This window comes from Pristis pectinata, chromosome 10 (genome assembly GCF_009764475.1).
Source record: "Pristis pectinata isolate sPriPec2 chromosome 10, sPriPec2.1.pri, whole genome shotgun sequence".
Taxonomy (NCBI): domain Eukaryota; kingdom Metazoa; phylum Chordata; class Chondrichthyes; order Rhinopristiformes; family Pristidae; genus Pristis; species Pristis pectinata.
The window spans coordinates 83,270,671-83,287,645 of record NC_067414.1 but is presented as its reverse complement, the minus strand read 5'-3'; the positions used below and the strand labels follow the sequence as shown (position 1 = coordinate 83,287,645).

General features: G+C 42.3%; 1 protein-coding gene across 1 annotated transcript in view; it reads left to right on the top strand.

Annotated features, from left to right (window-relative positions):
- The window catches only part of sec63 (SEC63 homolog, protein translocation regulator), a 79,760-nt gene that overhangs the window by 11,117 nt on the left and 51,668 nt on the right, over positions 1–16,975 (top strand). Inside the window, exon 2 of the mRNA XM_052025219.1 lies at positions 15,130–15,229. Coding sequence (XP_051881179.1) covers positions 15,130–15,229 — 100 coding nt within the window. The remainder of the gene's footprint in view (positions 1–15,129; positions 15,230–16,975) is intronic.

Sequence of the window (16,975 nt, the reverse complement as noted above, 5' to 3'; positions counted from 1 at the left end):
ACTTTGTATTTACCATCTCAGCTTTGCATGAGGAATGGCAACCCTGTTCATTTGGATGGGATTGCTGACCCTGTGTAACCTGTGTAAAAAGTTAAGTGCTCAAGTTACTTTACTGTTCATATTTTTAACTATTTGTATTTTAAGGTGTTTATTTTTTAATCATCATTTGAATATTTGATTCCTTTCTAAGTGTCTTTGCTGACCAAAAGCCTCCAGTAGTGGCAAAAAGTCACTGGTGGGGATAGGGCTGCAGAATACACTATCAGAGGCCTAATTGCAGTATAGAGACCATTCAACCTTGCAGGGGACTCCTCTGTCTGGAGGGTTAACTCATTCAGCCCTGGACTTCCAGTAAAAGTAAGTATAGATGGATGGACACCCTGGGTGTGAGTCTTGGCTACAGGCAAGGTCCAGGATGACCATTTACGTCAAAGGTAACAGGCAATTTGAGATTGATAATTACTTTGACTGGAGCTGCTTGGGTTTCTGCCCTATACTATAGCAACAAATTGTAAATATTGAGCCATTGAATACAGGATTGGTTTGGGTAATTCCAGTACTATATTCAAGAACCTGGAAAAGGAAGGAGTTGGGAGATGTGAGAGTAGTTTGTCACACTCTTAAATATCCTTGCAATCAGTTTGAAGGGACTAATTGAGAAGTGTTACAGTATTAGCAAACAAGATGAGAAGGATATTGAACTGGTTTTGTATGTTTTCAAAAAAAAGGTCAAGAAAATACAAGTTTAGTTGTTCTTTCTGCAACTCCATTGTCCATTTGTCCCTCCCTACCAATCACCCTCCAGGCACTTATCCCTGCAACCGTGCAAAGTGTCACACTTGCCCCTACACCACCTCCCTCACCACCATTCAGGGCCCTTAACAGTTCTTCCAGGTGAGGCAGCACTTCACCTGCAAATCTATCTGTGTCATTTATTGCATCTGGTGCTCCTGGTGTGGCCTCCCCTGCATTGGTGAGACCCAGTGCAGATTGGGGGAATCGCTTCATCGAGCACCTTTTGCTCTGCTGCAACAGCCAGGATCTCCCGGTGGCCAGCCATTTTAATTCCACTTCCCATTCCCAGACTGACATGTCTGTCCATGGCCACCTCTACTGCCACATTGAGGCCAGGCACAGGTTGAAGGAGCAACACCTCATATTCCACCTTGGTAGTCTCCAACCTGACGGCATCAACATCGATTTCTCTAGCTGTCCTCTCCTAACAGATTCCTCCTCCTTCAGCCCTTTGCCTCTTCCACCTATCATCTCCCAGCTTCTCACATTATTCCCTTTTACCCCCCACCTACCTACCTGTGTTTCCCTTCTCACCTGGACTCCTGCCAACTCGTGCTCCTCCCCCTACACTTTTATTCTGGCTTCTGCCCTCTTCCTTTCCAGTCCTGATCAAGGGTCTTAGCCTGAAACATTGACTGTTCATTTCCCTCCGTAGGTGCTGTCTGACCTGCTGAGTTCCTGCAGCATTTTGTGTGCATTGCTCCAGATTTTCAGCATCTGCGTCTCTCTTGTTTAACAAGTTTAGTTGAGCAACACACGGTGAGCTTGAAGAGGGAGGGAGTTAGGAGCATAACTAGAGAGTTATGTAGGTTCAGCTCTAGGGCATTGGGAAAAGAATATAGCTGACCATCTGTAATTAATAACAAAGACATCCAGGGGCTTTTTGTTACTTGTGCTTGAGTTGAAGCTGGTAAAAGAAGGGAAGAGCAATTTAAGGAGATATTTAGTAATGGGAAAAAGAAAGCTTTGCATTCCAGGATACTCAGGCCAGATGAGACAGAACAGAACCTCAAGCATGCTTGGTACAGTTCAGCCACATTGCATTGTGTGGTTAAACTAATTGTGCTATGTGCAAGATTGTAAAGATCTAAAATTTCAGAGTTTCAAATGAAGGTTCAGAATCAGGTTTATTATCACTGGCTTGTATGTCATGAAATTTGTTGTTTTGTGGCAGCAGTACAATGTGAAGACACTTACAGAATGCATCCAGTCAGAATCCTCTCCACCATACATCTATAGAAGTTTGCAAGAGTCTTTGGTGACATAGCAAATCTCCTCAGACTCCTAATGAAGTAGAGCTGCTGGCGTGCTTTTCACAATTGCATCAATGTTCAGGGCCCAGGATAGATTCTCTGAGATGTTGATGCCCAAGAACTTGAAGCTGCTCACCCTTTCCACCGCTGACCCCTCAATGACTGGTGTGTTCTCCCGACTTCCCCTTCCTGAAGTCCACAATCAGTTCCTTGGTCTTGCTGATGTTGAGTGCGAGGTGGTTGTGGTGACACCACTCAACCAGCCGATCTATCTCACTCCTGTACAGTTTAGGGTCCCAATGAAGATGTCCAATGAGAATCTTAAATCACCAGAATCTCTGTTCTGCCACAGATTGGCCAAGAAAGATTGTTCTACCAAGGCAATGACTGCATTAAATCTTCGAATCTGTATCTTTGTTTGTGTTGCAATAAGAACAGAGTCCTCAAATTTTACTGTGGTAAAGCTTGAAAGTGCTATTCATGCTAGCCTAATAAATGGGTTGAATAACCTCTGAAAATACACTGAACAAAATTTGCACCAGTTCTCTCAGTATTTTAGATATCCTGGTGAGAATAATATCTGGAGATGATTAGAAGAGATAAAGTTTGGGTTTGTATTCCTTGGAGTTTAGAACAATGAAAGGTGACTTTATTCAAACTTAAGAGATAAAGGGGCTTGATAAAGATCTTGAAATGTTTCCACTTCTGGAGGAGTCCTGAACAAAGGCACAAAGCTGAAAATAGGGGGGCCGGTCATCTAAAACGGAGGTGGATAGAAACTTTTTTTCTTTAGGATAGTAGTAATTCTCTGCCTGTGAGTGGTGGAGGCCAGATCATTGGATATATTTAAGGTGGAGATAACTATTTGAAAGATCAAGGAATTGTGTTCTGAAGACTGGTACAGGAGTTGAGGCCAGTATAGATCAGCTATGACCGTGTTGAATTGTGGGGCAGGCTTGAAGAGCCAAGTGGCCTACTTTGATTTTCTTGTGTTCTTGTGATCAAGTGTACATAGATAATGATCAGAGAGATCAGAATTGAGCCAGCCTTTCCTGGCAGGATAATCTTCCAATTTTTGAAAAAGTATCCCAACATACTAATTACCAATTAAGCACACAGAAGCAAGTTAAGATTAGTACTTAACCAAGGATTTGTTTGATAAATACTCAGACATGAAGAGAGCAAGTTAACATTTCAGATTGTTGACCTTTTATCAGAACTGAGAAAAGATAGAAATCAAATATATTTTAATCTGAATGGGATGGGGTGAAGAGAAGAAAGTGATTGGGTGGAGACCAAGAGGGTGAATGAGAGATGTGGTTGTGCAAGTCAGTTTTGGATAGAACCTTATAAAGAACAAAGCAGAAGTTCAATGTAAGCGTTCCTGAGAGAGAGGTGAGAGTGAATTAAACAGTAATCAAAAAAGCAAAAAAAACACATGCTGGAAATCTGAAATAAAAACAGAAAATGCTGGAAATGTTTAGCACGTCAGGCAGAGAATGAAAAAAAAATGAACTCTTTCACGTAATGACCTTGTATTAGATATGAGAGGTTAGAAACCAAACATGTTTTAAGTTGCAAAGGGAAAGTCTTTGTCAGCTTCTTGGCTTTCCTTTCTTGTTTTGTCTTTTCACTCTGGTGACCATTATCCATTACAAACACATTGAAGTATGTTTACTTTAATGCTGGGAGTATTAAGGCTAAGGGTGATTAATTTAGAGCATGGATCAGTACATGGAGCTATGATGTTGTGGCCATTACAGAGACTTGGTTGAGACAGGTACAGGACTGGATGCTTAATGTTCTAGGGTTTCAATGATTTAGAAAAAAGAGAGAGAGGGAGGGAGGTAAAGTGGGGTGGGGGGGTGGAGAGAAGTTGCACTATTAATCAGGGACAGTATCACAGCTACACTCAGGAAAGGTAATGGAGGGCTCATCCACTGTGTCTATATGGATAGAACTTGATAAGAAAGGTGCAGTCACTCTGATGGGATTATACTACAGATCCCCCAGTAACCACCAGGACATTGAGGAACAGATATGCATGCAGATTAGGGAAAGGTGCAAAAACAAGGTTGTTGTCATGGGGATTTCAACTTCCCCAAGAAAGATTTGTACCTCATTTGTGCAAGAGGTTTAGACAGGGCAGGATTTGTTAGGTCTGTCCAAGAGGGTTTCCTAAATCAGTATGTAGATAGTCCAACTAGAGGCGGAGGACATATTGACCTGGTATTGGGAAATGAGCTTGGCCAGGTGACTGATCTTTCAGTGGGAGAATATTTAGGAAACAGGTGATCACAACTCAAGTTTTAAGATAGCTGTGAATAAGATTAAGTATGGATTTTGCAGGAGAGTATTAAATTGAGGTGGGGCAGAGCAAATTATGAGAGTATTAAGTAGGAGCTAAATTAATTGAGAACAGCTGTTTTTGTCCAAGTCCACATCTGATATGTGGAGGGTGTTTAAAGGTTGACTGCACAGAGTACAGGACAGGTACATTCCAGTAAGAAGGAAGGACAAGGATGGCAAGGTAAGGGAACCTTGGATTATGAGAGAGGTGGTGTATTTAGTCAAGAAGAAAAAGGAAGCCTATATAATGTTTAGGAAGCTAAATTCAAACAGGGCCCTTGAGGATTATAATGAAACTAGAAAAGAACTCGAGGGAATTAGGAGAGCCAGCAGCGGCCGTGAATAGTCCTTGGCAAGTAGGATTAAAGGGAATCCCAAGGCATTTTATACATGCATCAAGTGCAAGATGATAACTAGGGAGAGGGTAGGGCCACTCAAGGATAAAGGAGGGAATGTGCTTGGAGTGGAGCACGTGTAAATGAGTACTTTGAAGGTACTGTTTACTTTGCAACTCCCGGGTTCATTATACCGACTGCACTTCCCCATGGATTTGCAGGAGATGTTACACCAGTCCTACCTTTTCCCTTCCTACTATCCAGGGGACTAAACATTGTTTCCAGGTAAAGCAGCAGTGAGCTTGTACTTTCTCCAATTTAGTGTTTCCAGGTAAAGCAGCAGTGAGCTTGTACTTTCTCCAATTTAGTGTATTGCATTTGGTTTCACAATGTGGTCTCCTCTACATTGGAGGAACCATATGTACATTGAGTGACTGCTTTGCGGCACACCTCTGTTCAGTACTTGAATGACCTTGGGATTCCAATTGGGTTTCACTTTAATTCTCTATCCTATTTGGTCCTATTTGGCTGTGGCCTCTTGTACTGTTCCAACAAAGTATTGGTTTATTATTGTCACATATCGTGAAAAACTTGTCTTGCATACCGCTTGTGCAGATCAATTCATTACACAGTGCATTGAGGTAGTACAGGGTAAAACAACAACAGAATAAAGTGTCACAGTTACAGAGGAAGTGCAGTGCAGGTAGACAATAAAGTGCAAGGTCATAACAAGGTAGATTGTGAGGTCAGAGTCCATCTCATCGTATAAGGGAACTGTTCACTAGTCTTATAACAGCGGGATAGAAGTTGTCCTTGAGCCTGGTGGTATGTGCCCTCAGGCTCCTGTATCTTCTGCCTGATGGGAGAGGGGAGAAGAGGGAAAGTCCTGGGTGGCTGGGGTCTTTGATTATGCTGGCTACTTCACTGAGGCAGTGAAGTATAGACAGCCTAATGTAGTTCATGGAACAGCATTCATCTTTTGTCTAGACATGATACAGCTTTCAGGACTTGTGCATCACATTCAGTGATTTCAATTAAGCAATCTTTCCTGTCTATTCTGATGAAATATTATCAATCTGTAATTTAGTTTTTCTCTCTACCATTGCTGCCTGACCTGCTGAACATTTCCAGCATTCTGCTTTATTTCATGTCTCCAGCATCTTGCGGATCCACGTTTTCTATTTCCCTTTCTAGATTTTCATTTACCTTTACATCTCCAAACAGGCTGTGACTAACAAGCCTTCACCATTCCCTCTCAGCTGAAAGATAACCTGAAATGTTAACTCAGTTTTCTTTTCCTTTATCTGCAGTATTTTCCTTTGGGATAAGGACCTTTTCAAATGTTAAGATTAATGTTTCTGCAGTATGTCACTTAACCACTCCAACCAAGCAAGGGAACCTTGGAGTTTATTCCTGCAGATAATAAATTCATTTTTAAAAATGAGTTTTTGTTTTAAATATGGACCTTCTAATTATTGTTTCTCTCTCTTCCATCTTCTTTCCGCTCACCATTGCTCTTGCACCTTATTTGACTCTAATGACCTTATTATGACCATATTTTCTTCTCGTTTCCCTCTGTTTTATCAATCCATAAGACTTCTGGCTGAAGAGGTAGTTGGTCCCATCTTTCAATGAGGGGAAAGATTTCTAAACAGGACACAATGTGAGTAAATGTCACAAGGCAATTGATGCTTTTAATTCTGAAGGCATCACCATGTGAACTTCTGTTCATAATTAGTAAACTTATGAGATGATTTATTTTTTATTTTTTTACAGCATGGTAACAGGTCCTTCCGGCCCAATGAGTCCGCGCCGCCCATTTTAACCCCCCAAATTAACCTACCCGTACGTCTTTAGAATGTGGGTGGAAACTGGAGCACCTGGAGGAAACCCATGCAGACATGGGAGAATGCACAAACTCCTTACAGACAGCGATAGGAATCAAACCCCGATCGTTGGTGCTGTAATAGCGTTGCGCTAACCGCAACGGGAATCGAACCGATATTGTACTTTGAATTTATTCTCAGAAACAATTATTAAGAAACATTTAAGTTTATGTAATTAGGTGAGCATTTCCCTGCAGTTTCCAAATTTGCTTTACTCTAGCAAATGCTTAGTTGATTTTGACTGCAAACAATCGTGCAGGTGATCAATGTTATTCTAAGTCTACATGTTTAACCTTGTAGGAGATTGAATTTCTAATCCATAATAGATCCCTTTTTTTAAAAAAAAGACCTGGAGTAATTAGTGTTGGATATTTCACACTCTTGACCGTGTGTGAAGTTTAAAGGCTCTGTTGCCTATTTGTTTACATATCAATGTCATTAGTCTGTTGACATTTCCTATTCTGAATTCTGAGGAGCCCTTAGTGTGGATTAAGGAAATGTAAGATTGCACTGGGGGAAATGGGGTTGATGATGTGTTTTGAGCTGTGCCTTAGATAAGAGTATGAGACAGTGATCTATTCATTCATGTGGATCTAGTCTTGTGAATATCATTTTAGCCTTATATTTGAGTCTAATAATAGTAAACTTGCCTCCCAAGTGTGGCTTATGCTCTAGGAAAACCCTTGAGTATCTCTGATCTTTGTGTCTCTCTGGTTTGCAGTTATCTAGGAGGCAGTGCAGAAGAGTGACCAGCTTTGTTGGAATTTATTAAGTGCATTTTCTATTCTTCATGTTTTAATCAGCAAACAATTTTTCTTCTGATATTTCTAAAACAAACTAACCTATATGTATGGAGAATGAAACTATGCTGTCCTTGTCGGTATGGATAAATGTGATGTGTATTGAAGATGGATATTATGCTGTCTTTGTGCAGATCAATTTGGTGTTTGAACTTGGGGCACTATGTTAATCTCATGATTTGAGGAATTTAGTGTAGAATTTGAGCTGTTGAGGATTTTGTAATGAGGTTGAGATTTACATTGTTGAAAATGCAGTTAAACACTTGCCTTATTACTCTTGTGAATTTAAATGTAATTTAAATGCTCATAGCAATAAGCACTGATTGAAAATCAAAAGTACAGAGATACCTTATAAACTTGCTAATTACTAGATGGGTGTCAGTGTGCAGATGTGCTGCAGAATTAAATGCAGCAGTTTTTTCAGGATGATAGAATCCTTTATCAATAGGATAATGCAATATTTTGTGTTTGGATTTTGCAAGCTATGAGATCTGCTGTATGATGCCAACATAGAATGTTGCCTATTTGTTTACATACATTACATTAATCTAAAATATTGTTCACTGAAAATTAATGTGTGCCCAAAGGCTTCAGTCTTTTTAAAATTATTCATTCTTTGGGTATTGATGTTACAGGCTGTTTATCCTTGGTTCTGTTGATAAGATAAATGTTGCTTTTTGGAGCAGCTACAGTCCAAGATGGTATAGACAGCTGTAGGAGATTTATATCATACAACCTTCTGATGTGCTTCAATTTGAAACCAGATAGAATTGCAGTAGTGATATAATAGTACATGATTGCTCAAAAAAACTTTGTCAGTTAAGTCAGGTTGAATTAATTTGTTTCCAATTGTACCACACTGTTTTTCTCTGAATTCTACAATATAAAAATGGTCAATGGTATCTCATTCTTTTTATTAAGTGATTGAAGAAAACTGGGTTGTTCTAACACAGGCAATTGAAAATTTATTGGTACTGTGAAATGGCTGAGCTACAGGCATCTTGCATACTGATCAGGTTTGGTGTTGACTACAAATTGGATAGCTATTCCTGATGTGAGGAAAAACTATTTGAAAGGATGGAATTAATCATCTTATGCTATGTGCAAATGTTAGTTTCCCTAAAGTCTTCAGATATTTCATGTAATATTGGCAAGGATGCAGAATTGAATGGACTTCATGGCCATATTTGAAAACATTAAGAGTGTGTTATTTTTACCTGTTCACAACACTGAAGGAATAACAGCCAAAACTAATTCACAGAGGAAACTTTAATTATTTCCTTTTGCTTAGGGAAATAAACCATTACCATTCCAGTTTACAACTATGAAGGTTATGCTACAGGAACTTTCTTCAGCATGTCTATGATGTTTCAAACTTCCTTAACTTGGTTTGTTCCACAGCTCTCATTGCAGAATCTGGAATGTAAGTGTGAAATGAAAACTAAGAACTCAGATCAGAATCAGGTTTATTCTCACTGACTCCTATGTTGTGAAGTTTGTTTTGTGGCAGCAGTACAGTGCAAAAACATAAAGTAATATAAATTACAAAATAAATAGTACAAAAAGAGAGTAACAAGGTAGTGTTCATGGACCATTCAGAAATCTGATGGTTGAGGGGATGAAGCTGTCTCTGAATCATTGAGTGTGGGTCTTCAGGCTCCTGTACCTCCTCCCTGATGTTAGCAATGAGAAGAGGGCATGTCCCGGATGGTGAGGGTCCTTGGTGATGGATGCTGCCTTCTTGAGACACCGCCTCTTGAAGATGTCCTTGATTGTGGGGAGGGTTGGGCCTGTCATGGAGCCGGCTGAGTCTGTAACCCTCTGCAGCCGCTTGCGATCTTGTGCATTGGAGCCTCCTCTGACTGAAGGCTGTGATGTAGCCAGTCAGAATTCTCTCCACCGTACATTTATAGAAATTTGCAAGAGTTTTTGGTGATGTACTAAATCTCCTCAACCTCCTAATGAAGTAGATCCGCTGGCGTGCCTCCTTCATGATTGCATCAGTGTTGGACCCAGAATAGATGCTCCGAGATGTTAACGCCCAGGAACTGAAGCTGCTCACCCTTCTCACCTTCAATGAAAACTAGTGTGTGTTCTCCCGACTTCCCTTTCCTGAAGTCCACAATCAATTCCTTGGTCTTGCTGATGTTGAGTGGAAGGTCGTTGTTGTGACACCACTCAACCATCTGAACTATCTCACTCCTCCTGTATGCCGCCTCGTCACCATCTGAGATTTTACCAACAATAGTGGTGTCATCTGTGAATTTATAGATGGCATTTGAGCTGTGCTTAGCCGCGGTGTTATGCGTGTAGAGAGAGTAGAGCAGTGGGCTAAGCACACATCCTTGAGGTCCGCCTGTGTTGATTGTCAATGAGGAGGAGATGTTGTTATCGATCTGCACTGAAAGTGGTTTCCTAATAAGGAAGTTGGGATCCAGTTGCAGAGGGAGGTGCAGAGGCCCAGGATTTGAAGCTTGTTGATTAATACTGAGGGGATGGTGGTGTTGAACACCGAGCTGTTTTTTTTATTATTATTCCAAAATAAACTTTATTCAACAAAAAAAAACAAACTATATACAACAATAAAACAGTGCAAACCTTTACATTGGTGTATGGATCAATCATTAATGTTACCTTTCTTATTTCAAACGCCACAGCACCAATGCTACTTGTGTGGCTCTCTGGGGTGCTACCCCAATCCCATATTTACTGTATTTAAGGGGCTTCCTCGCCTGACCTCACCCCTCCCTCTCCAGTGGCAGAAGAACCCTAAACTATAGTCATTCCCCACCGATCCCTTGCATTGGCTGTCTTTCACCGAGTTGATGACCTTCCAGCAGTGGTTGATGTCTGTCTCTGTGTGCGTCCCTGGGAACAGCCTGTTACACAGCTGCTGGGGATGAAACGTGACAAGGACCCTTGCATCTTTCGCCACATCCTCCTCGTGAACCCACAGCCTGCAAAGAGGTGGGTGACCGTCTCGTCCCCAGCACAGTCATCCTGGGGACAGAACGCACTAGGAGTGATGTTTCGACCATGCAGGAAGGATCTGATGGGGAGGGCCCCTGTCACTGCCAGCCAAGCGAGGTCTTGGTGAGTTCTAGCGATGAGGCATTCTGCCAGATGGTCTGGACGGTCTGCTCAGGGAACCACCCCACAATATCCATTGAGTACTTCTCCTGCAGAGACTGCAGGATGTTCCGTGCCGACCACTGCCTAATGGACTTGTGGTCAAAGGTGTTGGTCTGGAAGAACTTTTCCACGAAGGACAGGTAGTGCGGCAACGTCCAGCTGACTGGGATGTTGCACGGCAATGGGGCCAGGCCCATCCTTCGCAACACCTGGGACGGGTAGAACCTCGGTACGTAGTGACACTTGGTGCCCACGTACTTTGGTTCCGTGTACAGCCTGATGCAGCCACAGATGAAGGTGGTCCTCAGGATGAGGGTGACATTGGGGGCACTTTTGCCCCCATTGTACAGGGACATGTGCATGGTGACCCCTCGGACCCGCTCCATCTTGGATCCCCAGATAAACCGGAAGACGGTCTGGGTGATTCCCAAGCCAGAGGAGTGAGGAACAGGCCACACCTGCGCCAAGTATAGCAGCCCTGAGAGCACCTCACACCTGATGACCAAGTTCTTCCCAGTTATTGAGAGGGAGTGCCATTTCCACAGTCCCAGTTTCTGCTTCACCTTCCCAATCCGCTCCTGCCAATTTTTGTTGCACGCCCTGGCCTCTCTGAACCAGATCCCCAGCACCTTCAGGTAGTCAGGCCTGACAGTGAAAGGGACGTTGGATCGGTTGGGCCAGTTGCCGAAGAGCACAGCCTCGCTCTTCACGTGGTTAACTCTGGCCCCTGATGCCAACTCAAACTGGTCACATGCTGATCAGTCTGCGAACTGACCTTTGGTCTGAGCAGAAGACAGCGATGTCATCCATGTACAGGGAGGTTTTCACCTGAGTGCCCCCACTGCCTGGCAACGTCACCCTTCTGATGCGCTCATCCTTCCTGATGGATTTGGCAAAGGGTTCTATACAGCACACAAACAAGCCAGGGAGAGTGGGCAGCCCTGCCTGACTCCAGACATAATGGGGAAGCTGTTTGTTTCCCACCCATTGATTTGGACTGTGCTGTGGATGTCTATGTAGAGCAGTTGGATCCAATTCCTGATTCTCTCCCCAAAGCTCATTTTGGAGAGCACGTCCAACATGTACGTGTGTGATATCCTGTCGAAGGCCTTCTCCTAGTCCTAGCTGACCAGGCAGGTATTCACCCCTCTGTCCTACACATAGGCAATGGTATCCCTGAGCAGCGCAAGGCTGTCAAAGATCTTCCTGCCAGGTACAGCACTGGTTTGGTCCGGGTGGATCACCTGTCCCAGTGCAGACTTGACCCTGTTGGCGATGGCCTTGGACAGAATCTTGTAATCCACATTCAACAGTGAGATGGGTCTCCAATTTCTGATGTCCTCCCTCTCCCCCTTCTGCTCGTAGATGAGGGTAATGGTGCCCTTCCTCATGGATTCTGACATGCTGCCAGCCAGAAGCATATAGCGTTGTACACTTCCAGCAGGTCTGGGCCATCCAGTCCCACAGAGCTGAGTACAACTCCTCCGAGCTGCAATTGATAAACAGCAGCCTGCTGTAGGTTTTGCTGTTGTCTAGGTTCTCCAGAGCAGAGTGGAGAGCCAGTGAGATTGCATCTGCTGTAGACTTGTGGGGGTAGGCAAATTGCAGCAGGTCCAGGTCCTTGCTCAGGTAGGAGTTAATTCTAGCCATAACCAACCTCCCAGAGTACTTCATCATAGTAGATGTGAGTGCTACCAGGCGATAGTCATTGAGGCAGCTTACCCAGCTCTTCTTGGGCACCGGTATGATTGCTGCCCTTTTGAATCAGGTGGGAACCTCAGACTGCAGCAATGAGAGGTTGAAGTTGTCCTTGAACACTCCAGCCATTTGGTCAGCACAGGTTTTCAGTACCTGGCCAGGTACACTGGGGCCTGATGCCTTGCAGGGGTTCACTCTTTGAAGGATGTTCTGACATTGGCCTCTGAGACAGAGATCACAGGGATGCTGTGGGGATTCGCACAGGTGTTGTGTTACTCTCCCTTTCAAAGGGAGAGTGCATAAAAGGCGTTGAGCTCCTCGGAGGGAAGCATCACTGCTGTTCATGCTGTTAGGTTTCGCCTTGTAGGAAGTAATAGCATGCAAACCCTGCTACAGCTATTGTGTCTCTAACTTCACACAGAATTACCCTTTTGCTTTCATGATGGCCTTCCATAGGTTGTACCTGGACTTGTAGGATTCTGGATCGCCAGTCTTGAACACCACAGATCTAGTCCTCAGCAGACTGTGAATCTCCTTGTTCATCCAGGGCTTCTGGTTTCAAAGTTTGGTATGTTCTTGAAGGCGCACACTCATCCATGCACGCCTTGATCAAGTCAGTGATGGCTGTGGCATATTCATTCAGATCTGAGGATGAATCTGAATATGGTCCAGTCCACCAGTTCAAAGCAGTCCTGTAAATGCTTCTCTGCTTCCCTTGACCATACTTTTGCAGTCCTCACCCTTTGTGCTGTGGTCCTCAGTTCCTGCTTGTATGCTGGAAGTAGAAGTACAGCCAGGTGATCGGACTTGCCAAAATGCGGGCGCGGGCTGGCACGGTAAGCATTCTTGATGGTGGTGTAACAGTGATTGAGTGCTTTGGCTCCTCTCGTTCTGCAGGTGACATTGTTGGTGGTAGTTGGTCAGAGACTTCAAGCTGGCCTGGTTGAAGTCCCCCGTGATGATTGGGAAGGCATCTGGGTGCGCTGTCTGTATTGTGAAGGGTCATGGTTGTCACGTGACACTGTTGATCACCTGGGTCAAAAGCCTGTCAAGCACTGTCAATCAAGCTCTGGCTCCACCCACCCATTAGTGCACACACTTGACTATTGGCCCCTGTAAACACCTTTGTACTTGGCCCTGAATCATTGGCTTTGAACTACCTGGGCTGGACCACCCAGCCCTCCAGCACTATAAAGAATGCCACATGTGCATGGTTCTTTCTCTTTTGATTGCTCCAGGAATCGCACTTCCACAAGGGTTAGGAGCGTCCCAAGTAGATTCCCAGTAGCATAGAGCCGATGCTTGCACTGAGTCAAGGGGTGGCAGACACCGTATTGTTTCTTTCTTGATGGGTTTGTACCCAGTTTGTTGTGTGTGCGTATCTCGCCCTTGTTGTGATTTCCCCCACGTTCGCGATCACCCGTGTGCATGTGTGTATGAGTGAGTTTGTTCCTGTTAATCCTGTCCTGTATTTGTCTTTGCAAATAAATCATTTTGGCTCCAGAGACTGTCCAGGGTCCTTGCCCTTTGAGACCTTACGAACTTGTCTTACAACATGGTCTTGTGACTGTTGATCACAGTGTACAATTCCTCCAATATCAGTTTGACGTTTGCCGGGGTGGATTGTACACTGCTACCAGGATGATGGCAGAGAACTCCCTCAGCAGATAGAATGGATGATAATTGACTGCCAGATGTTTCAGGTCGGGGAGCAGGACTGAGACAAAACTGCCATGTCTGTGCACCACAATGAGTTAATTATGAAGCAAATGCTGCTGCCTTTGCCTTTTACCTGATGATTGGTACATGAACAGAGTTTACCTTTCATTTGTATCAGCATTGATGTAGTGGTAGTATTGGTGCCTCTGATGCAGATGGTTGTGGGCTGAACCTTCATTCCAGAGACGTGAGCATGTAATTCAGCTTGGCACTGCAGTACTCGGGCCACGTGGGAACTGGGTCTCATCTGCACTCTCAAGTGTATGATTTTATAAAAAAAAATCTGTCACTATTTGTGGAAAAGCAGCGGAAGTCTCCTTTGGCAATATTTATTCCTCAACCAACATCACTTTATTTAAAAATAAATGTATGGCTTGGCTTATTGATATTTGAGAGCCTTTTACAGCCAACTATATACATTTGAAAAGTCGTCAATGTTGTAAGGATTTGGATACTCCGAGGTCATGGGAAATACAACAAAACTGCAAGTTCTTTTATTTCAAAATGCGTTGCTTTGCATGAGATATGCAAACATTAAAAGCTATTATGGGTTTAATAGCTATGTCAGAAACATTGAATGTTGTACCAGTACAACTTTGCACATAATGTACAACTTTGCACGTGATTCACAACAAGCTCTCCTCAGGTATTCCATATATAGGAATTAACAGTGAAAATTAAGTTTGAAGCTTTAATAACTATGGTTGGGTAGAAAGACATCAATTTGATTTATCCTCTTTTGCTGTGGTCTAGATCTTGGATGTTTTGAGTGTGGAGGATATAGAAACCTCCAGTCCAGGTTTTAAAAACAGTGGCACAATGGATTCTGCAGATGCTGGTATCTGGAGCAACACACAAAATGCTGGAGGAACTCAGCAGGTCAGGCAGCATCTATGGAGAGAGATAAACAGTGAACAGTGCAGATGGGCCTAATTGTACTCGTTCAAAATCAAGAAAAGTCGAAAGGCAAAGAGGAATTTTGATTTTTCCAGGTTAAACAATCCACAAGGAAAATGCTGCAAGTGTCAGGTTTAATGATAAACTGGATTGTTTGAGACTGTTTGTCTGTTTACTATACTGTTTGAAGAGTTGGGATCTGAAGAGAGAGAACTATTTCTTATGTGTATGGTTAATCAAATCTTTCAACTTTTCATTTAAACAGAGGAACGCAGAATAAAAACATTAGGAAAAGTACATAGAAAATGCTTATGGTACCAGTTGCGGTCAGGAAAATCAAGTCACAGTTCGATTCCCACATTAAAGTGAGTATTTCTTCCTTTTCAGCTTTTAATAGGAAAAAAGTAACAATCTTGTATATGAATTATTTAAACTTTCTTTGACTCATAAAATTGTCTGTTGACAATTTGTCAACTAATGATTTAGAGCAGTGGGGGGGAGATGTTTTTTGTTACAACAAAAAGTCCATCATACAGCAAACAGTCACTTTACTTAGAAAATAAGTCAACTTTTAAAAGAAAATGAAACATCATTCAATAAAAGGATCACAATTTAACTATAAATATGCAGTGTGCACACCTACAAGCAAATTAAATATATAAAACTTGAGCCACTTAACAGCAGTGAGGTTGCGTGGTTTGATTCATAGGCATATCAGCCAGTCATTCCCACACTAGCTGGGATGAGCAATGTTACTACACAGATTAAAGAAAATTATTTAAATTATTAGCATTTGATATGTACAGTAAACAAAATTACCCAGAGAATTTTGCTACATAAATTCTGTTGCTGCAGATTGAATTTAGGAACATTTAGATACATTAAAACTTTCAAATTATCGTTTGAGTAGCTGGGTCAGTACACTGGAATATCTGGATGCTCTAACTATTGTGATGTTCCAGTACAACAATCTAAATGCAAGGCAGTCAAAGCAAAGTCTCTTTTTAAAATGAACTTTAATAATTGCATAGATTTCTGAAAGAAGAAATGGGGAAAGAAGGGTGTGAGAGAAGTAATGAAGGTAAAAGTTCAAGGAAGCAACATTCCTTACTGTTCACAAGCCAATGATGACAACTTCTTTGCTGCACTTTTTAGAGCATTCTTCAATATTTGCAAAATGCACTTTGGAGGAGCTTATTTTCCTGATTGAGCGTTGCTGCAGCTACAGAATACAAAATGGACGGAGATTGGTATTACATCTTCAAGGACTCACTGGAAGTTATAAATCAATTAGATGTTTTATGTACTCCTATCTATAGACACCATGTTTCATCTTAAAAACTGCTTTTACAAAATGTGATATAGTTTTCTCATAACTTTAAATTATTGGCTAATGACAGTTGGAATAACCAAAATTGATTACTTGTATATTTGGGCAGCTACTTTTCATTCATTGCATGAAGACTTCATCAAAGCCAGAATTTATTGCCCATTCAAAATTACTTGATGCTGGGAATGAGTCACCACCTTGAGCTCGTTATTGAGGCCTATTTAGAGGTTATTTAGGAGTTAATCCTATGAGTTTGGAGTCTAAATTAGGTTGGGTCTGGATTTTTTTCACTAATTAATCTGAATCAGGTGTATTTTTATGACATTTCAGTAGTTATTTTGTCATTATTACTGAGACTGTTTGGAGGTGAGAGAAAGATTGAATGTATTAGGGAAATTCTGCAGCTTTTGCTTAACAGCAGTCTTCACTGAGAATGGATCATAGTTTACGTGCTGTCATGGAACATATGTACAATGGAGACTTTTTTGTGGGCAGCTAAATTTGAGGTAGGTACACCCTCCTGATTGACAGTCAACATTTTTGAGAGGTTTAAAAAGACCACAGATGGTGCTGCTCCCAGCATTTCCCTTGGAATTGTTGCATAATGAAGATCCTCTGCATTTCAAGGTAGAATAAATCCATACTGTGATTTGTGGATCAGCTCTTTGGCCGTTGGCTAGGTGGGAGATGTTGAGGAGAATCCTGGTTACCTTGAGGCACACAGCAGGGATTCAGATCTGCAGTCAGTTGTCTCCTTTATTGAAAATGGTCACAAATTGTG